This window comes from Limulus polyphemus, unplaced genomic scaffold (genome assembly GCF_000517525.1).
Source record: "Limulus polyphemus unplaced genomic scaffold, Limulus_polyphemus-2.1.2 Scaffold1005, whole genome shotgun sequence".
NCBI lineage: Eukaryota > Metazoa > Arthropoda > Merostomata > Xiphosura > Limulidae > Limulus > Limulus polyphemus.
In genome coordinates this window covers 228223-252099 of record NW_013666615.1, presented here as the reverse complement: position 1 = coordinate 252099, position 23877 = coordinate 228223, and the positions used below count along the sequence as shown (strand labels likewise).

Sequence of the window (23877 nt, the reverse complement as noted above, 5' to 3'; positions counted from 1 at the left end):
GAGACGATCCACTGTGTCATATGGGCCTTCCCATGGAGAAGACAACTTAGGAGACTTAAAACAAAACACATTTCAATTTAAACCTTAAGTTGAAGAACCAATGTTACACTTTAAACTTATTTACTCGTACTATGAAACATTGCTACTCAAAACACTAACGTGAATGAACGCGACAAAAATACGTTAAATCCTGCTCGCTTAAAGTGAGCGTGATAATAATAGTACCCTTAAATGAGAGGTACACTTCAAATTCTTTTAACTCTTAAATTAAAGTAAATATGAAAGTATAATTACAAAGGAGATACGACAGAAATTGGAGATTTCTGCCAGATATAACTGTAAAAAACAACAGGAATATGAAGGGGAACTGAAAACTATTTAATATCTGTGCTATAATTTTTAAGGACTGAAATATTTAGCCAAGTTCCTAACACAAGAAACAGTGGTTAGTTCACTTTAGATCAAGTGAAGACCAAGAACGATTCTGTTGAAGACTATTATCCTATTCGCCAACAAGAATCACTCAGCATTAGAAAAGTAAAATTTTCAAAATTATGTTATTTTTATAGTGTACTCAAGCGAGCCACTAACTTTCACTTTCATTAAGCGGAAAACCATGTTAAGGGAGGATTGAAAAAATAGATCTGTTCATCAAATTCTCGTATGATATAACATTGTTTTTAATTAGTGAACTCCCCTTTATCTTCAAATTTTAAAACCAATTAAATAACTCGTACATTGGTGTAGCTTACTATCAATTGTTTAAAACTCTTAGAAATACAACAAAGAATACAAGTTTACAACAAATATAACGAATTTCAACTTACAACCAAATTGAAAAATAAAAAGGCAAACAGGAGACAACATTAGGCTAAAAAGGATGTATGAATGTGTATGAAAACAAGTTTCTCTAATTTGAAGCGTTCTGATAGTTTGGTCCGTTTCCTATGGTTTTTCACTAACTGCCACACATGATACTGTATTATCATTATTATTAAACTGGATATAATATAATAACCCAACTTCACAATAATAGTAAAACCAAGAATACTTTTTACATAAAGTAAAGCAAATGCCATTAACACTGCAAAATAAATATTAATCCTGCTGATCAAATTATATTAAAGCACATCAGGTCATAATGCTTAAAAAAATGAAATCAAGACAATAGAGTTAAAATCATAAAAGGTAAAACATTTTAACGCTACAACTAAACAACCGAGTTCTTGAAAGACCAAATTGAAACAAGGCATAATGATATAATATATGCAAAATAAAATCTTTATGATATATAATAATATCATGTTTTTTATCTGCTTTAGTTATATAGAATTAAAAAAAATTGGTTGTTTAGTTTCCATGTTGTAATGGTGGCAACACGTATTCGAGATTGCCCCTTTTCTAGTTGCCCTATTTCTTTATCACCAAATAAAAAATGTCAAGAATATCGTGTTTTAACTCTACAATGATTAATTCCAAGAGAGAAACTACAATGATTCAGTCTGCTCAATTACACACATTGTGCTTTCTATTTGTGTTTTACGAAAATAATTTATTTATTTAGTTACATTTGTCTGGATTGATTATTTTACACTTAAAAACTGAATCAAATTATCTACTACAGAATACTTCTCTATATTTCTTGATTAAGTCTGTTGCTCATTGTGAGTTTTTCTGTTTGATACTTGTAAGAAAATTGCTTTTACAAGTAGTTTGGAAGGATAAATTTGATGGTGTACCATTAGGATGTATTGTAGAGTTTCTGAAACAATAACATTTCTATTATTCTTTACCTTATTTTTCAAATTTAAAAAGTTTTAAGGAATGCTTTTCAAACAAAAAAAGAGGAAGAATTTATCTGTGGAGAGAGATCCTGAGTCTAGAAGAAGTCCTCTCCATGACATAGAACTTTCACTAATGATATCAGTTAGCCTGCTTTCTGCTGACTCAGGGTGAATTACTTGCATATGTTGCACCAGACTACCAAAGCAGATGGCACACGTGACGATCAATCTTGGTAAAAGTAAAGCATGACCAACTATGGTTCACTAGAATGCACTGTTACCTGATGATTTAGAGACCGTATTGGAATATTTCTACTGAACTCTCACACTGTTGCCAGTCAGAGCACAGCTGCCCCAATTTGTATTAAGACCACTGGCAACTAGTGGACAAAGGTTGGATGTACCACTGGTAGATGATTTTCACTAGTCAGATTTGTCTCCCTAGCAAGTGAGCACACATGGGTGAATACTATGACCAATGGGGTAAAGTACCGTCAGGATGAAAAGGTTCCCCACATCAATGGCAGCTCATAACACCTGGTGTCATGCAGGGCTGTTCATCAAGCCACTTGTAGCTCTGTGCAAACAACTGTCCACCTGGTGGGTGTCACAGTACCCTGTGAGTGAGACCAAGCAACCCATACCCAAATGCTTAGTGGGACAGCAAGAGAGTACCTAGATTATTTCCTGAAACATTTCAGACAGATCACTGCCTGGAATGGAAGGACTCAGGAACAGGCTGTGTAACACCTGATCTTGAGATTAGACAGTCCAGCCCCCGACACAGTTGAACACCTGGATAAAAAGCAGCAAGATGACTGATATACCGCCATGTACCAGCTGCATCAGCAATTTGACTCAGTGGAGAAGTGGGCAATTCATCGGGCCAAGTTCAAGGCTCAGAAGAGAATAAAAACTGAGGGACTGATGATCTGTGATGGTTGCACAGGAAGGCATACCCTAACAATAACCTCTGTAAATTGGGAGAGCTTTCAATGAATTTATACAATAGCAGTTGTGAGTGGAAGACATTAACACTTGAATGTCATGCCAGGCCTTGAAGTGGTCATTTAAAACAAGCCATCACAGAGAAAAAACTGCACTGATGTTTGCAGGAAAGTCACCCAATGCCTCCCAGATGTAAACCAAGAAGAGTGGACTGCATGAGTATAGGTAGCAAAGGAAAGAACAGTACCTCCGTGCACAAAGTGAGATTTCATGGATTAATACAGACAAGTTTTAAAACATTGGTGCTGTGTAAGGTAGTTATAGAAGTCACACCTGAAATAAATTGTTAGCCACCCAAAAAGCAGGCAGCATTAGCTCTAGAAGTGATCCACCTGATAAGCAGTAAAGTCCTGGTGTTGTGTTGTAATTATCTATCTGGACGGACACTGGAATCATAAGTGAAGTGGAAGTAACCAATGTTAGCAGTACTGCTAGAGTTGCATCTGTCATACTACAACCAAAAGCAAACAGGAGGCTACAACAAACCTGGAGGTATTGGCTGAGGATTATGCTGATCATCTACACCCGATGCATCAAAAGTAATTTGGTGACTTGTTCGATGAATATGCTATTGTATTTGTAAAAATAGGGGGCAATTTGGGTGATACAGTCATGACTTAGCACAATATAAATGTGTTTGACACATGTTTGATAAAGCAACTGCCTCACCAACTTCCTTGGAGCACAATGGAAGTGATGTTTTTTAGTCACACAGTGGATGGATTCTCGAAGGACCCAGCTAAGATAGCCACAGTGAAAACTTGACCTCGATCCTGCAGTTTCTTTGTTTGGATTGATATGGCCAGATTAACCACATCTATAACACCTCCTTTTCACTGCCATATCCTTTAGGAGAAGTTGTTATTTCTTACAGCATTTTGTCTGCAATTTCTGGCAATATGTAACTTCAAGTTACACTTCATAAATCTGTTGTCTTGTGGTTTATTTCCTCCATTGTTAAAAATGGTTCTTTTAAATGGACAGCAAGATAAATAATAGCTTATTCATCGTTACATCTGCTTTCTTTAGAAATTATTTATTACTGACGTTGATATGCCTCCTATGGTACCTTCCACCCTAGTCCATGGAATTCTCAATTGGGTAATTTTATTGGCCAACTAAATTCTGGAATTGCATTTGGTAGTGACATGGTTGGAGAAGTTCATAAATGTCTTGCACTAAAAAAATGGCACAACAGTAGTGATAATGGTAATTGAATTTCTGAAAAAATATTAGTAAATGGTTTATGAAATAGTAATGACACAAAATATTCAATAGTGGACTACATATTAATGAAGAAAGATAAACGCGATTATGAAAAGTAAAAATGGAAAACGTGAATTAATGATGTAGCCCTTCGAGACTCCATCCACAATGTGATTAAAAAACTTTACATCCGTTCAGATATAATAATGTGAGGAAAAATATTCTAAATAAGTAAAAGGAATTGAGTTCAATAGACACTGAGTTTTAAATTAGAAAAACTAAAATAGTGAAATAGAAAATGTAAACATAAAATCGTAAAAAACGTAATATATTTGTGATATTCTTGTGAATAATTGATTTTACTCAAAAGTGACAAGATTGATCCACATAATATCAAGAGACTCAACTAGGAACTATATTACTATATATATGTGATTTAAAATTTTCTTGGTTCGTGAAAGAAAGAAACTGGTCACAAATGTAAAAAAAAAAAATACAACGAGCACTATCGTTTATTTACGATCACAGTGAATATATTTTATTTTGCACAACAGAAAGTCGATTTTACTGGAAAACCCAACTAAAAGCAAACGAATGGCATGTCTGCATACTATATTTCAACAAAACATCTCAGTAAATGAAAATTATTGAAAATTTCTATATTTACACAAAATAGTAGCTTGTACCACATATCAACAAACCAATGATATACGATAATAGAACATGTGGTATTCAGGTCTACTGATGTTCAAAGGATAGCTTTAAAATAAAAGTAGATAGCCTGTGTTAGGTAGTACCTGGTCATACTACATCTTTCTCATACCTTTTCGTATCAATCGTAACTTTTCGTTTTTACTATATTTGCCAAACTTTTGCACACATTAATTTTATTTTCTGGACAACATGTACCACTGCATAAAAGGAAATACTAACCAATAATAACAAAATCACTCTGACTTGATTGTAGCTGACGTGAAGTTTAGGATGGGAGTTATTCTGCTTGTGGGAAGCTCCAATAAATGTAAATCACCTGGACCTTATGTCCTTGACTTGTAGATCAAGAAATTGACAGTTCTTCCCATGAATAAAGGGATGGAAAACGTAAAGTATTATTATAGTACCTGATGATGACAAAACCTTGTACATTTGCTGTTATGTTAAACTTATATTAAAAGTTTTTCTTCATTAACCATTCAAGCCGTTTCCAGCCATTATTAGTCTCAAAGTGGGTTCCTCGTCATCGAATATAGTATTATTGCCTATTACACCTTTCTGTCGAAAAATTGTATAAGTACTATAAATTGTGTATTTAACTTCCTGCGTAGTAAGGCACTCATGTTTCTTTGAGTGTGGATTGATAATTTTAGTTGAGAAAAGCCATAGTGTAGCTAAATTTCGCCGGTAATTATTTACGTAGTTTGCCGAAGTAATGGTTGTGAGACAATCTGTTTTGAGATAGTAGTGGTTGTAATGATTTATAATATGGAGATATGTACCCGTATTTATAAATATGCGTGTGGTCTTCCTCGTGAGTATGAAAATCAGTAATTCATGAGTTTTGAATGACTCAAATACAGAGAACACAGTTTTTAAACAACATTTGATTGCAAATAAGGGATATGACTATCAAGACGTAATGATATGAAAGTTAACTGATTACTGGCCTGGAAGGTACAGTACATCTCTGAGAATCTTTTAATTTTGGTATTGGTACGTTTGGCAGACTGTAAATTTTCATGTAAAGAGAAATGTAAGAAAGAGCCTCACAGAAAAACGGTTTGTAATGGTAGTTAAATATATTGGGATTAGACTGCATCAAAATATTGATTAGGAGGTGAGTTTACGTGTAGAAAATATATTTCATGGACTAGCTTCTCTTTATCAAATTTAAATTTAGTTTACTCGATCTTTACTTAAAAGTGGGCCATTATCCTGAAGTAAGGTTAAGTTTTCGTATTCATACTTGAGGAGATCACTTATACATGAGAACACCACACGAGGTTACATCGGATTGCTTTGATTTTGATGAAAATGTGAGAAACAATGACATTGGACCCAAATTTCTAAATGCAGTAAAAACTATTAAACACTCACCAAAATTACGAATATGCAACTTCTGTTGTGTCTTTACTGGATGCTGATAGCTCTGTAAAATCTTTGAAAAACAATTGTTTTAAAGTGAGAAATCACGCACCAGTTATACAATATTATCATTCTCAGGGCGCGTACAATACTAATGTCGCTATTGGTGATTCCAATAGAAAAGTAGAGGGAAGATACATCCTAAAGATAATATATATCTATACACTTGCTCGTCAACAAATGGTTTCATTGTTTATCACTTTAGTGAAATTTATTAAATTGATGTAATATGTTGTGCATTGACTTTTTCAAAGATTGCTAAAATGTATTCTTGAACACAGAAACTAAGAGAGAGAGAGAGCACTTTATTAGTGACAGAGTTAATTATCATGTATCATAAAGTAAATAAATTTTAATGGGAAAATTCACAAAGTGAAAGTGTAAAAATGAGAAGGAAGATATGAATTGTAAATGCAAAAACGAAAAATCGTACATCAAATGTGTCGCACCTCTTTCGTCTTGATCAGTATAATTCCAAATGATGTGAAAAAAAATTGTTAGTAATGTAATGTGCAGTCAGTATAAAATATTAATTACGAGTTACGTGGATTTAGTATGCAGGAACGTTATTTATCAGCGAAAACTAAATGGCTGAACATCTTTGTGGAGGTGAAGTTTAGTTGGAATGTTAAAATGGAATGGATATAAAGATTAATAAGAGAAATTAATTTACACTATCAGCGAAAGTGACGTGTAGAAATTTAACATGCAGATGAAATTAACCAGCAAATCTTGTCTCTCCCATTAGACAGTGAATTGTTCAAAAATCAGGCCAATCTCTCGCAAACGCAAAAGTGCCTTCACATTATACATTCTGCAATTGAACAATCACAAACGGGACATCTATTCCATGAGACTGAATTTGCACATAATTTCAACTAGATTTCGTATATTCCAAAATTAGAACTTAGAAAAAAAATAAACATCTTGCAGATAACGAGAGCAGGTTAAAATTTCCCAAACATTTAAAATTCCTTTGAGTGAAATAGTCTTGAATTTCACCCTTCTATAACTAGTATAGAATGTGTGTTATGTCAAGAATTTTCGGGAAAATAGAAAAATCTAGACCTACAAATGCAGGAAGTTCACGGGTCTTGTGTGCTGTGTTATCCGACAGGTGTGTTGGTCGAGTCGTAAAAATGATATGGACGTGGATTTCACATATGAGCTCCAATGCAAACGCATTTATAACATTTATGGGATTCTCGGGTAAAACTGATTTCCTTACAAGTTTGTCATACGACGCTTTAACAGCAGGAAGTTTTGGATTAACAGTGATTGACAACTGAACTAAGCATTCTAGTGTATTGAATGGAGACTGCACACATTTTAAAGAAAACAATATAATCATCATTAGGCCCATAACAAAACAAAAAAGCACTGTATTTGTACAGCCGATGGAACTTAGTCCTTCGTCTTTCACTGTCTTTGGATTGATCTCGACAGAACTAAAGATATGATGATCTCGAAATAAATTCTTTTCTCCAAGATATCCCAGTAGTATTGAACAAAGAAAGCACACTTTCGTTCAACAGGTAAACTTGGTTTATTTATCCAATTGGTCAGCATCACATTGTTCTCTTGTAGCATTTATTGGATGCAACATACAGATAGACATAATCCATTTGGTAAGTAAATGATATTGTGGCCAGTTATACTATTAACAAAGATACATGCTATTGCTGTAATATCCCCTTTGGTAGAATAGATATGGTCTGATATAGAGAACAAAGAAACAAGGCGACTGCAATGGTTTTCCTTGACCACATGTTTATGCCAAAACTGCATAGGAATGAAAACAAAAATTACGTGGATGTCAAGTAAAGTCATTCATAAATGTATAAAACAAATGAATCAATATACAGAGAACACATTTGTCGAGCAACATACAAATGAAAAAAAAATGAAAATTAAAGTTTTGAGATATTGAGTAAACTATGATTACTGGCCTGTGAAGTCCCCTAATGGTATACTGGTACGTTCACGTACTTACAACGTTAAAATTCGGGGTTTGATTCCTTGCAGTAAACACAGCAGATGGCCCATTGTGGTTTTGCTATAAAACGAATGTTACTGACCTGAGAAACATTTAAAGATATAATGCACCAGATATTTTTATTAATGCTGGTGAGAGAATGTTTCAATTTTGACACTGAATTATTTGAAAGAGAATGAATTTATGTTACAGGGATGAGAATAATAAGCAAGTTCACACAATGCGCGAGGTAAAAATATAGCTTGACCTGATGTTTTCAATAGCAGTAGTTAATGATATTTCAATTGAATGTTGGTGAACTTACCTGTAGAAAGTGAAATGCACAAACAATAGCTTATTTGTCATACAAAGTGTAAACTTGGTGTACTCAGTGTTTTTAATGATTAGTGAATATTTCCAATCACACAGATTCAAGTATTTAATAAGCACACAGTTCTACTGAGTATTTTCTTAACATTGTTTCAGTAAAAGTTGCAAGTAGAAATGCTTCACAATGAAGACCAGGATTGTACAGCCAGAGGCAGGAAATACCATCCATGTGGTGTCAAATTTGTAATTGCCTCTGTTCTGTTCTAAAGTTGTATCTGAAAGGAGACTGATAGGAATTTGTGAATTCCTAAAGTCAGAAATTAGAGATAGGGTTTGTAAGGTAGCTAGCCCGTTTTAGTTATTTTTGAATGAACCAGCTCTAGCAGTTTCATCCCTATTTCTTTCCTACTGGACTCTGGTTCTGTTTATGGCTAAATGTGATACCTGATGAAGCCTGACGGATTAAACGTTCACAGGTGCAAGGGAATAATTGATACAGGTAAACAATGTAATATTTAGTGGTTTTATTTGCCAATCTTAACATTTAAGCCTACAAATACACACTTGGCTGAATGTTTGACCTTAGATAGTGCGGCATAACCCATAGAACTTCCACCACTTAGCTATAACAGTCGAATGATTTTCGTGATACGTCACACATTTCGTTACAGAAAATCTCGAAATTCAATTTATCGTTAGTTCTGTTACATGCTTTTACCATAGATAACAAAAAATATTTCAAGTTACCGTTAAACTACACATCACCGTATGATTTTTTTTACCTTAAAGGCAATTATTACTTAAATTATTTATGATAAATTGGTTTACTTAATTTATACAGTATTAATAAAGTGACGATGTACAGCCATACATAAAAAGATTTTCCCCTTTATTTGAAAACACTTTATGGACATACCACGTGTACGTATAGCTTCTTTTAATAATATAGGTTTCTCACTTTTCCAAGGAACACGTTCGGCATCTCCTTTTATTTTTAATTCGACACTCGGCATTGTTTGGAACGAACTACAAGATTGCTTTACGAAATCTAGCTTAGTGGCTCATAATAGACTGCTCCATCGTTGCACTTGTCTACTTTACTTTTGCTTAGTTTACATCATATTTCGTTTTATTTGCCATATCCATTGCCGAGTACGCGTTTCGCAAATTCAGAACTGGGATACAACAAACACAGCAGTGGTCGGAACACTATTCATTAAGTAATTTGTTACAACGATAATTGTTATGGCGTGACCGTCTTTTACAAGCTCTTGTACTGTATAAAATATAGTAGGCAACTATTCGACCTAAAAGAAGATTATCGAATTTTGCTAAGTTACAATTTGAAGTTTACAAATTTCAAACATGAGCACAGAATTTAAGGACATTTGAAAGAAATATGAAAAGTCAAAGAATTTGATTATTTAACAAAAACAACCTTATTCATAGCGCATCAGAAAAGGTATAACATTGTATGTCAAGAATGCTATAAAATTCTGCAAAAGAGGTAAGTAAAGTTCAACCGAAACAATTTAAAACACGTAGAACAAATAGTTTAGACAACCGTTTCCGCCATTTTATTGGTCTTTACGCTATTTCTTAATTGTCTATTGATATTGATACTATCCAGAATTGTATATTTTAGTAAGAAAATTTATATAAAGCCTCTGAATTTTGGAGCTTTGTCACAAATCCTGCTGGCCAAGCCCATTGTTGCCATCCAATTTTGACTGTTTGGCGTTGACTTCTGCAATTTCATTTGCCTTTACTCCTCATATGCGGGGAAGGAGGGGGGGGGGGAGTTGTTTGACAACTTCTATCTAGAGCTCAGCAAAACCTAAACACGGTACTGTGCTAAAGATTGATAGTGTACTTTCTCTAATGCATGCTTGTTTAAGAACGATATCACATGTAGTTACTTGTTTTGAGATATTAACAGCATTTATTAACAATTCTTGCTTAATATTATCTCAGATATAGTATTATTTCAGATTGAAAACGGAGTAGGTACAGTTATTGAGTTTAAGACTTTTTCTTAAAATGCTGAAGATACCAACATTGAATGGAGCTCAACGACTTCAAGAATAGAAAACTTCTGTAAGCTTATTTTAGTTATTCTCAAATGATATTTATTTACTGTTTCCCAAAACTTAAGTTTTATTCATACAATAACATGAAATAGGTTGCCAAAAATCTACTCAGCTACTTTTTCCAAATCAGGAGATTGAGAAGTTGTGTAATGAAATATGTTAATAATTTTGTTTCATTTTTACCGTCGTGATATAATTTCATTTCACTAATAACAATTACACTAATTTTCCTGAGATCAAGAAAGTTTGGGGTGGATTTGTTTGTTGTTGAGCTCAAAAGTTACGCAATAGGCTATCTGTGATCTGCCCACCACGGATATCGAAAACCCGATTTTTAGCGTTATAAGCCCACAGACTTACCACTGAGCATTTTCGCTGAGGAATAGGAAATTAGTTACCTTCCATTTTTTTAGCTTAGTCACGGAAAAAAGCTATTTCTAGTTTGCTAATTGTTTTTAAAAGATCAAACTTTTAAGTAATCAAGCTTGGCACCCCGTGGTCTAAAAATTTTTTTATTAATTGCCAGTTCTAAGTTTATGAAATTTATAACAACTTACCAAATTGAGTAAATTGATTTTTATTTACGGAATAAGTAACTGATGATCTTAAGTTATTATTTCGTGCATAAACAGTACTATTCATATTATTTCATAATAAGTTCCAGCTTTGACAGTAAGGATTCTTCGAAGATTATTTTTTAAGAACAGGTATGACGTTTCGATCACTTGTGTGCTTGAGAATGATCGCACCACGTGACTTGTAATAAAAAAAGTACTTAATCAGAAGTAAACTCAAAACGAAATTATTAATGCTATCATAATTTCAAAAAAAAAAAAACTCTGAGAAACTTTTTATTAACAACTTAAGTGTTGGTCACATTTTCATTAAGTTGTTATGTTATTTAATAGGCAATGATGGTTAGACGTTCAGCTGGATTTTTTTTTTAATTGGTGAATAACGAGCTTGAAGAATTTGATTGTTAGACTACAGTACATTGCAGTGCAATGAAACGTGAGTTGTTTTACAAACATTTATTTCTCTAAAATTAAAGGCAGTATTTGAAAATTATGTATTTTTGTAAAACTATACACACACACAGGATTGAGGGGAAAATGCATTATAAATATAATACTCAAATTTCACATTCATAAGGTTTTCGTACCTTTTGTCCATTACTGCAGAAATTAGGCTGGCGCGTTATGTTGTTGATATACTGCTGTTGGAAAGGGATTATAGCGTAGCGTATCACGATCCATGAGGTTTATGATTGGCCGAAACGGATATTCTCCGGGTTACCATGCCCTTTTTGTTACTATTGAAACCCCGTAGCGTCATTACAGCTTTGTAGTGCAGCATAGTAGGTAAGGCCTCTTTGTTTAAAGAAACGTTAACGGGGAAGGAGGGTCTGTAGTAAGAAACAGGCTGGAAACTGCTTTTAAGTTCGAACAAAGGTTTGTACAGTTTTTGAAACTTGTTTCTGTGTATAGATAATCTTATTTTATAGTTGTTTTAGATTGAACTGTATTTAATATTACTGTATGAAAATTTGTAACTTATAACTGCGTGTATTGCACTTTGCAGGCGGTTTTATGCAGGTATGTCATATAGTGATACTGATAATATAAAATAAATATGGCGGACAAATCTGGCAAGGGCAATTCGTACAGTTGAAGCTGTTGGCGCGTAATAGGCAAGGTAGGTTTAATATCACGTATTGAAGCTATTCGCAATTTTTCGTTATGAATTAGTAAGTACATTAGATAAAAGTGTTGTGAATGGTAGCATATACAGGTTAGGATTATGCATTGTCGATGAGCGGAGTCGCTCACTGTTTCAAAAGTATCCCAGTATTGACTATTGTGGCGACTAATGACGTATTTCTAACGTAATATGTATAAGCGCGGCTATGTCAATATGATGGATAAACGGTTTTTGACGATTTCCTTGGGGGAGCGCCATGTTGGCGGTTTGTTAGATTTTTAAAATTTTGTATAAATTATAAAGTTTATTCTTAGTTTTTAATAAGCGAAAAAAAGACATTTTATGCCAAGAACTGAAAGTAAAATACTACGTTTTAAAAAAACGTTTGGTTATACACTAATACAGGCAAACATATAATTTTAAAAATAGTGCTTGGTTATTTATTATGTAATTTTAAACAAGTTGTAACTACTCGTTTTTATGACATGGCATACAAAAGTAAGCTTTTAGAATTCATTGAGTAGATGTGTATCATGGTGTCATTTTACTTTTTTTTTTGGAACTTAAGCTGTAGAAAATTGTATTTGTAAGAATTTTGTTTGTTTGTTTCTAGCACTTTTTTTTGAAAAATGGGGACTCAACAGTTTTGTTTGAAGTGGAACAATCATCATTCCAACATGCTCTCGGTCTTCGAACAATTACTTAATAATGAAGCCTTAGTAGATGTGACTTTAGCATGTGAAGGACACAGTTTAAAGGCACACAAAGTTGTGTTATCAGCATGCAGTCCCTTCTTCCAAACTCTTTTTGTTGATAACCCGTGTAAACATCCAATTGTGATAATGAAAGACATGAGGTATGTTGATATGAAAGCCATTATTGATTTTATTTATCATGGTGAAGTGAATGTGTCACAGGATCAGCTATCTGCTCTTTTAAAAACAGCAGAAACTCTGAAAGTCAAAGGACTTGCCGAAGTGGGTGGTGAGAAACAAGCCGAAAGACAAAATGCCCAAGAAGTTAGTCAGCAACCTGTTACCTCTACCCAGACTGTTTCTGGGAATCAACATCATCGCACAGAATCCCCTCTGGTGCACAAACGTAAAAGAGGCAGACCAAGAAGGAGGTCGGGTTCAAGTCAAAGTGATACGGAAGAGCCGATACCATCCAAAATTAAGGAGCCAGATTCTCCGGAAATTATTAGTGATATAAGTAGAGATGGTTTAAATGAAAGCACTCCAGATGTTAGTCAAAGATTACCGTCGGTGTCCCAGTCAAGGGTTCCTCCTATTCCTTCCAACCAAAGCTACTCTCTCTCATCTCAGAAATCACATTCTATGTACTCGCCAGTTCCTTCACAACAAGAATCAAGTGCTACCATTGAAGAACCACCTTCTATAACAGACGGTGACTTTGATGTAGAACCATCACGTCTTATGGAGGCTACTTTAACTACGGACGCTAGTGGTGTAAGTATCAGTTACTAGTATTGAAATGTAAATGTTTTTTGTTTCAGGTGTATGTTATTCAACAATTAACTTGTTTTTATTTTAGTTACCAGTTTAGATATTTAACTCTTATTGGTATTAAGTAATTTATTTGGACTAGGCTTAGGTAATTGAGTCGAAAGCTTTTGCATTAAAAAAACGTGGTGATAGTCTTAAATAAATTATTTAATACAGTTTAAAATTTATTTGTATGTGATGTCTTATCTGCTTCTTTTTTAGGTCTCCATGTATGAATCTCAGGCCCAGGCAGCATTACCATCAACGTCCACCTCACTTGCTCTTCCACCTGCTTCGGCAGTAGAATTACCACAGTCAAATTCATTAAGTCAGGCAATCGTTCCAACATCTTTACATTCAGCATCAGATTCATCGGGGTCGGGACTAGGAAGCCAAAATACCATGGAAGGTATGTTTATTCGTTTCTCTCGTAGTCGGGAGTTGATGTGCTATAGATGAAACCAAGAAAAGGCAGGTTTTAATTTAAAATGTATCGAATTATGCAGAAAATTGAGGGTACGTTCTATAGACATTTGTCTTGGCTCTTAATGTTTTTTTGGTATTCACTAATGTGTTTATGCTGTTAATGCGCTATTAAGTAACTACTTAATACGTCCCAGACGATAGATAGAATTACTAATTCCTGTATCATTTTTAGGGATTTTTTTTATTTAAAGTTTCAACATTTTTCTACAGTACTTTAAATTTTAAAACATTTATTACTGAGGCTGTGTACTGTGTCCAGCGAAAAATAAGTCTGACATTTCAGACCTGTCGTTTATCACGCAGATATTAAACCACTAGTATCTTTCGAGGAGCCTCCTATCGGAGTTACCAGTCATTCACATGATAGTAGTAGTACAAATGCAGTTTTACCGTACATGGACACATCAGGAGTACCTGCGATCCCGGGCCCAAGTAGCTTTCAACCTGACATGAGCATGCAACCTTCACCTCAACAAACTTCACAAGGTAGGTTAAGTTTTGTTGTCTTTTTCATTTTACGTGGAGCTGGATGAAAAGAATTTCTTTTAGATGTTCGATTTACTTGGGTAAAAGTTACCGTGTTGCTGGATTCACTTTTGAAATCGGACTGTCAAGATACCTTTTTTTTTTTCATATTAAATTTTGCATTACCAACATTAGGACAGAAGGTTTTAACTCAAGTCAATGTTTTACTATGGAAACAGTGCATCTGTTTTTATAGATCTGCAGTGAATTTCTGCTAATTATTACGTACTTGGCAAAACGTGATAAATATGAATATCGAACTCGCATAAAGCAGTAACATTACAAAATTATTTTTTTAGTAATATGATTGTAATCTTCTTTTAGTTATGTTGTATAATTTTTTTCATCCAGTTTCATTTTGGAGTGTGTTTTCTTTTTTAATTTGAGCCTCTACGAACTTGGAATGATTTGGATGCACGTGGCTGATTACCAAATAATTTGTGAATAGAAACTGTAGAGACCCATCATTAGTTAGCTATCGAAGGTAATAAACTTTCACCCTGTCCATTAGAAAAGTTTGTTGGTGGACAACAATATTTTCATATGTAGTTGTATACCTCCACCCCAAATCAACATTTACTATTGTGTTAATGTCTATTATTTCTGCAAGGAAGGTTTGAAATATTGTCCATCTATTGGCGTGCTCTTCAACACAATAACGCCCCCCCCCCATATTTAATAAGTTTTGTATGCTTCTTGGTGTATCTAGATCAGCCTCTAATGCTGTTAACAGTGTGAAACTGCACACATACTATTTATAAGTTTACTCCACAGTTCACTCTGAATGAAATGATATGTGTGCATCCATGGTTTAAGTTGCCTATTTCCAAGTTGGTAGAAGCAACAGTAGTATTAAAAGAGCCCAGGAGAAGCACGAGATAAATGGTGTGGATCTTGGAACTTAAGTAAAGATTCCACATCATATGTATTTAAAATAAAATGTCATTTGGTACTGTATGAATTTTGTACAGTAGTTCGAGAAGACTGTTGCATACAATGGAAATTTTAATATGGAATCTTTACTTGTGGTTTTCAAAGGTAAGTATTTTAAATCTTGGTTATTGGGAATTTGTTTTATTGGAACTTTATTTATTTCAATCGTTCATTTCAAATTACTGATGCATTATGTTGAAGGCTTCACATTATAAGATTTTATATCTAATTTTGATGTGTGAAGTAACTATAATTTTTCTTGTAATATTAGTATCTTTGATTCACTAGTGCCTAATTACTGAATTATGAAAGTTGTAAGTGATATATTAATAAAAAAAACTTTTTATTGGTGTGTGTTTTTCTTCCAATGAAGTCTTAAGAGTTAAATTTGCGCGAGGTTGTAATAGATATATGTGCACCAGAGCTGAAACAAAACAAAAAATTGCCTAATGTGGAGAATACTGGGAAGATGGAAAATTGTTCCAGAATGGTAGCAGCAATTTTGAGATGTTAATTACCAGAGATGGGCAAGTCTTTTTTTCTTGTGTGTGTGTTTTGTCTTGTAGTTATGATGTCCACAGGATGGTGACTAATTATAGCCAGTGGCTAGAGAGGTAATAGGGTAAAGGTTGATTAAATGTTAGTCTCATAATCTGTGGACATCTTTGCTGTAGTTTGTTATTGCCTAAAAGATTTGTTTTTTTTTTGGATAACTAAAATATATAGTTTAATCTACTGAAAATTAAAAGGATTTTCTCCTCGCATTTTAAAGGTGAGTTAATTAGCATTTTATTTTGAATTTAAATGTCAGATTTTTATTTTGTCACGTGGTGTAACGGAGAATAAATGGTGAGTTAATATTAGTTCTGTGTAAATTGGATATGTCAAGTTTCTGTTGCTGTATTTAGCCTAAGGCTAAGGGTAAAAACAGGTATGTGGTAATGGCAAAAGAAACTTGAAAATCGTGATTACTTTTAAAAACTGAGACTAGTGAGTTAGACAATGTTAGTTTTGTGTTATTTTACCTGATGTGACCATGTTTTTCAGCAATGGTGTTTTGTAAAATTTAGCCTATGGCTAGGGTAATTAAAAGGTGAGTAGTGCCATCAAACCCTATTTTTTGTTGCAGGTAGGTTTTCTTTTATCTTATTTAAATTGTTCAGAATAAGAGGTAAGTTAATCGTGGTTACATAATAAAGCCTTGGTTGTGAGGGAAAGATGTTTTAGTTGTATTTTCTTTTGTTTTGGATCTGGTATGGGTAAGTAGTAAACATTTAGTACAGGACTCCACGAGCTTTCATTTAAAATTTATAATATTTTTAGCCTTTGGCTAGCTACTTTGTTGATTGTGTGTTCAATGCTGATTTCATGATGCAAAAATTAAAGAAATGTGTATTCAGACTTATTGTTCCATATTTTGTTTTAGAGAAAAATATCAAATGTTGAACATAGTTAAGTATTGAAAGTTTTGTTCACTTAAACTGGAATTACTAATTTATTTGAAGATTGCATAACGAAAATTAGTTATAAATGAAATATTTTTGAAAGACATATGATTAGATAAACTGATATTGGTATAAATTTTAAAATCTAGTTGAAATAACTGGAACTTACATAAATTCATTCGTCTAATACTAATACCAACGTTATTTGCTTCAAAATCGAAGGAATTTTAGTGTACTATTATAATTCGGTTATACATATAGACAATTTCAGTATAAACTTACTTTTAAAAGGCAATAATATGAACGACTTACTGAGACAAATTTTTCGTTGTGTTAATGCTGTGGAGTAAATCAGGTATGTATAGCATTCAAGGAAAGACATCTCGGAAGAGCACAGAACTAAAGAAGATAGACTGGCACATGTTAAGGAAGAATGGACGGGGTGTTTATGCACATTAGTTTACTTTTCCCAATGTATTACAATATCAGTTATACTTAAAAAAATAAATATACGAGAAATCTCAAGTATCTATTTCAAAATGTATAAAGTCGGATTCTATCTTAGAAAGTTATAAGATTTAAAAAATTCAATACAGTCATACGTAATTCCGTTATGGTCATGTAAAAGTTATTCAGAGTAATGCAGTAAAAATGATCTTGACAGGCTAAGATTGTGTAATTAAACGCCTGCATGTCTGTGAAGCTAAAAACTAACTTGGTATTACTATGAAATGTGGGTGAATATTGAGTAATCTTGGCATTTTTATTTAATATTAAAACCTGAGAATCTACGCTAAAATTTGTCAAAGTGGCAGAATATAACGGTTAATAACTCAGGCCTGCGATGGTTTTATTGTCTTGAAATGTTTACATGTTCCGTAATTTCTATACGCTGAATCCGAAAATATCCATTTTTTTCCCCCATCACGTACAGATTTATCACAAAACTATAACGCAATACATAAAAGAAAAACCACAACACCTAGTTTTGGAAACTACAAAACTTAAGATTTCAAAAAAAATCAGGATGAATAAAGATGCAAATTCGTTTGACATCAATGTTCTTTTCTTCAGTTTGTATTTTTGTAAACATAAATATTCATTGTGGTAAACGAAATAATAATTTGATCCAAGTTTTTTTTCTTTCGGATTTGTTGAAAATTCTTGCGTAACCAAAAAAAAAGTTTTCTTTCCAAATCTGCTTAGCTAAATTATGAAAAATCTGTTAGTAGAACCAAAACAACTTGTATGAAGTTAAAATTTCCCAGGCCTGTGTTAGTAAAAGGGAAGATAATCGTCAATTACTACCTGTGTATGTTGCTTCAAGTTTTGTTTGGAGAGAAACTGATGTTTAGAAATTCGCGAATTATATATGGTAGTTTTCAAACGCTTGTAAATTAATAACTTTAGATCAATTTCCGATAAATAACTGGCAAATAAATTTGTTTGTTATGCGGGAAAACTAGATTTATAAATATTTTTTGTACTTGAAATTTAAAAATTGATAAGCGCAAGTTAGTCTGAAAGTTTTGGTTAAATAAAATTGGTTATATGTAGCTGGGAATAAATTTAATGAAAATAATGTTGGAGAAGCATTTTGTTTTAAAACTTGTCATAATTATCAAAAGATAATTGTTTGTGCGATTAACGTATAGGATAAACTTTTTGCAATAGAACGTAAAACCAAATGTATTTGAATGCATGTCAGTTATGAAATTTGATTATCTTTTCTGTTAACAGATAACAGATTTGAAAATAATTATTTCGTGCAGTATGAAATTCATAATTAATAATTTCCAGTACTAACAAAATAGACCGCAATATAAACACGAAATAAAACTGCCCTTTGAGAGTTGAAAATACAAGACATTAATTATTGAGTTTGCAGTAAATTAAACTTGGATTTGGTATTGTGCAAGACTAGATATCTAATGTTCATCCCCGCAAGTATAGACCTACTGTTTTCACGTAAGTGATGTGAACTTTTCTAAAATATCATGAAAGATGATTTGTCATGAGGATTAATACTTGTGTAGGTGAGGGTACGTGTGTGGATTTGGCGTATCAGAATATTTCAGGAGGCGTTTGTAAAATAGCACTTTTGAATTAACCTCGAAGGTGTGTGCGTTATTCAGTCGGAGAAAACTGGTTCGATAATAAAAAAAAAATCTGAAGGTGTTATAAGTGGAGTTCGTCTAACTGGTATAATGACAGGTGCGGTAATTCAGGCAGTGGCGGTAAAAAAAAAAATTCCTTTGTATCACGTACGTGTGAAACTGTAAGACAAGGATGAGTCCAATAGGAATGGTGTAAAACGACATTCCGAAGTAAGTATTTTATTATCACATGGATGCTTAAACCATGTTATATTGTTTTCCAAAATACTTTTTTACATGTTTTTGTAAATATTTTTATTTCGTTGTCTTTATTTGGAACTGAAATATTTCACTAATACAAGTATCGATTAAATATTACGAGGCAAATACCATTGGACAGTAACAGAAGTGGAATAAAAATTTTAAGAGTATTCGAAGTGAATTTCCATTTTAAGGCATAATCGTAGACAATAGTATAACACCAAGACGTAACTAGTATAAACTAATACCACAAACAAAATGTAGTTTTTATTACGAAATAAATGCGGAACTTAAGATAGACATGTGCAGAAAACATTTAGAAACAGAAATATAATAAATCATCGAGAAACTGATAGCAATACATTTCTGTTACAATATTTGTTTGTTTTGAATTTCGCGCAAAGCTACACGAGGGCTATCTGCGCTAGCCGTCCCTAATTTAGCAGTGTAAGACTAGAGGGAAGGCAGCTAGTCATCACCACCCACCGCCAACTCTTGGGCTACTCTTTTACCAACGAATAGTGGGATTGACCGTCACATTATAAAGCCCCCACGGCTGAAAGGGCGAGCATGTTTGGTGGGATGGGGATGCGAACCCGCGACCCGCAGATTGCGAGTCGAGTGCCCTAACCACCTGGCCATGCCGGGCCTTTTTTGAAGGTTAAAAATTAAAGTAAAAGTTAAAGTGCAACTGGAATAAAATACCTTTTATTTACCTAGACCAGTAGTTCTCAAAATTTTTCGTCTCCTAACTATTTTGGCAGGGTAAAAGACCCCACGAACCACCTACCGGTCCTACTACATTTGTTTTCGCTTGCCACCTCAAAAAAAAAAAAAAACGCATCAGAAGTAACAGGAAAAATGGCACTACTTTTCCATTTTGAATTAGTCCGCTAACCATACTTTGAACAGAGGCGCAAGAACTGAATAAACAAGAACTGAAAACATACTCAAAATCTACGTATCTCCAGTGGTAGAGTATGCCTGCCCAGCATGGCTAAATGTAACCAAATCACAAATAAACAAATTACAGACAATCCAAAACGCAACAATTACGAAAGCATGTAGAGTTCGTAGAAGCACTATCACAACCTATTTACATAATTATGCAAACATCCCCATTTTATCAGACAGACTTCTAAATTGATCAATAGATTACTTCAACCAAAAATTATACAAAAATACATCACTAAAAACTCTGAAAAACTTTATCATACACGATGAAAATAGGCCTAAGTACCTCTCACCATTAAATCTTGTAGATTCATTATGTAACCTACGGCCACCTACTACTGGGCAAACCGGCAGCTAGATATAGTGTTAATTTTATTTTAAAAGGGCTTTTTATGCAATAATAAGATTAATATTGTATGTTTTAATAGAGACATCTATGAAACTATTGGAGGAAACAATACTTTAGGTAGATAAACAACGAAAGAGCGAAATATTTGTCGGAAAACACGTAAAAACTATGTTGTACATCCATGGTCATGGCCTGAAAAGGGGCCACGCGTGTATGCGAATGAATAAATGTTGCGCGCATGCTCGACCAAATAATAACGGAGAACTAATGTGGGATCCATCTAAAACATCCAAGAACTAAACCAACAGTCAAGGAGGGGTAGAGGTCTAGGGTGCACCTGATCCTCCCAGGCTACACGACCAAAAGAACGACCAGAGCTGGAGAGAAATCCACACTTTGAAAACCTCTGAACTAGAGCATTTTACTTTCACGCCAGATACATTTTCTGTTTGTTTGTTTGTTTCTAGTTCGAGAATTTTGTTACAGTTTGAATGCTCAAAAGTGGGTTTAACTGTATAAAGAATTACTTCAGACAATCCCCCATTCTTTGATAGCATTACTGGGTTTGCACTTGATGTAATAAAACATGGTACCGTCTATATCAGTTTGTTATTGATGTTAAGCACAAAGCTACACAAAGGGCTATTTGTGGTCTGCCTACCACAAACAAACAAACAAGCAAAAAAGTAAACCTTGTTAAGCAAAATACACAACTTCATTGTTTTAAAAGAATAAATGTATAGCATTGGCTTACATAACTGAGCCTTTGTTCTCAATGGTTGTAGTTAAAAATATTAATTTTCTCAGTTTCTCGTATATATGTATATATATATCAGTGGCGTAGGAAGCGGGGGTCACCCACTTTTAAATGTGTTCCAGTAAAAATGCATTGAAATTAGGAAAATTACGCTCAGAAAAAGTAGGAGAATGCATAAACTTTAATCTAGAACCCAAAAGCTTCCAAGGCTATAAGGCAACCTCTGCAGCAGTTATGTTCGATTAAATTGCTTACTTTGTGCAAATATATTTTAAGTTATTAATACTAGATTAGGTTTACGTTTGTTTGGCCTGTTGTTAGAGTGTAAAGCAGTAACTAGCAGACTTGATATCTTCTTCTTTATACTGAAAACGCAACACCCATTATTTAAAAAAAAAAATGTGCAAAATATGTCACATAAAACTATTAGTAACTAATTAAATAAAGTCCAAATTAATTAATAACAGGGTAAAATATATAAAAAGTAGCAGAGGGTTATTGCTGGCCAGTTGTTTCCCTGTGCTCGGTGGCTTGAAAATGTAGAAGTCAGAGATCTATAACTGAAGAACCTATGCTTTGGAAACTGTTTAAAAAATTGTCTCGAGTGTAACCATAATATTTTACAAAACGCTGTTCTGGACAATGCTGCTTAGTATAACACGTCACAACAATGTCACAAAAGTTATCAGTTGAACATTGACTATTGTTTATTAATATTTCCTTACCTTTTCCATGATGTTCGACTTAATCGTTGTTTTCTCTCCAGCAGCTTTAGCAACTTTTACTTAAGACCATCTTTGGCCCATATATATATATACACACATATATGAGTGTGTGTGCATGCGCATGCGTGAGAATGTGAATACTTGTATTCGGGCAATAAATAATAAAGATTTTCTCCGAAGAACAAACCAGTTTCTAATATGTTCTTTTTTTTCTCTCTTCTACTGAGCGCCATATAATGACAAGCGTCCGAGACTTCTTAGAACTTGTTGTCCTTGCTTTCTTCAGAATATATATATATATATACATAATTAGATGAACTTTCCCCTAGCGCTATGTTCTCAGTCAGTTAAAGTTGGGCATTACCCAAGGTTTTGAACTCTTAGTGTCGAAGCTTCTGGGAATATGTTCTTGCAGGTACTACATCTTATCACACAAAGTTTGAAAAGTAGTTCTTAAAGAGATAAACTACCGATTTTTAGTTTAGCGACATTATTATCGTCTATGCTATTTCTTATTTTATTTTAATCACATATCAACTTAATTAATATTTCTAAGTTATGATACACTGAACAACTATTTCAGACTTCATTTAATTTTAATTAGGTGACGTAACAATGCTATCAAGGTTGGCGGGTTTTCCCATGATGTTTACTTTTCTCAAAAGGACGTTAAACAACTTTTTAGGACCATTAAAATTAACTATTATTCAAAGTAGTTCATATGTAATAAGGTGAGTTATAAAACAAAAATAATTTTTAAATGTTAAATTTCATTGTTTCGACGAAACATTTTGTAATGAATTCTGAATCATCAATATGGGGGTTTTAGAGGAAGGAAACAAAATATACAATTCAGAACAATCGACGCCTAAATACATTTATAAAATTCCCAATAATTTTTTATTATAACAATCTTATAGCTAGAAAGAAAACATAATGCAGTTAAGGCTGTTGTTGTTGATTTAGTGCAAACCTATACAATGGGCTATCTACACTCTATCCATCGCGGGGAATTGAATATTGTAAATTCGTTAACGTACCATTAACCAGCTGGGGACTACAAGTAAGGATTTCTATGCAGTAATCTAGAGATTCTAGACCAAAGTGTGTTCATAACATTTTATAAGCTCGGGCGTTATTGTTAATTTCCGATTAAAGTGAGGAACAATTTACATAATATAAGGAATTTTATACATTTCTAATGAAACATGGCGATCATTTGATTGTTTGAAGTTAAGCACAAAGCTACACAATGGGCTATCTGTGCCATGCCCACCACGTGTATCGAAACCAGGTTTCTGGAGTTGTAGTTTGTTGCTTGTTTGAAGTTAATCACAAAGCTAAACAATGGGCTATCTGTGCCATGCCCACCACGTGTATCGGAACCAGGTTTCTGGAGTTGTAGTTTGTTGTTTGTTTGAAGTTAAGCACAAAGCTACACAATGGGCTATCTGTGCCATGCCCACCACGTGTATCGAAACCAGGTTTCTGGAGTTGTAGTTTGTTGTTTGTTTGAAGTTAAGCACAAAGCTACACAATGGGCTATCTGTGCCATGCCCACCACGTGTATCGAAACCAGGTTTCTGGAGTTGTAGTTTGTTGTTT

General features: G+C 33.7%; 1 protein-coding gene across 6 annotated transcripts in view; it reads left to right on the top strand.

Moving 5' to 3' along the window:
• The first annotated feature begins 11857 nt into the window (after positions 1–11857).
• The window catches only part of LOC106461661 (protein tramtrack, beta isoform-like), a 47513-nt gene continuing 35493 nt past the window's right edge, over positions 11858–23877 (top strand). For all 6 annotated transcript variants that reach the window (XM_022388663.1, XM_022388666.1, XM_022388665.1 and 3 more), the window contains exons 1-4: positions 11858–11986; positions 12850–13705; positions 13964–14150; positions 14531–14713. In XM_022388663.1, the coding sequence (XP_022244371.1) occupies positions 12866–13705; positions 13964–14150; positions 14531–14713 (1210 nt within the window). In that variant the 5' untranslated portion in view covers positions 11858–11986; positions 12850–12865. The remainder of the gene's footprint in view (positions 11987–12849; positions 13706–13963; positions 14151–14530; positions 14714–23877) is intronic.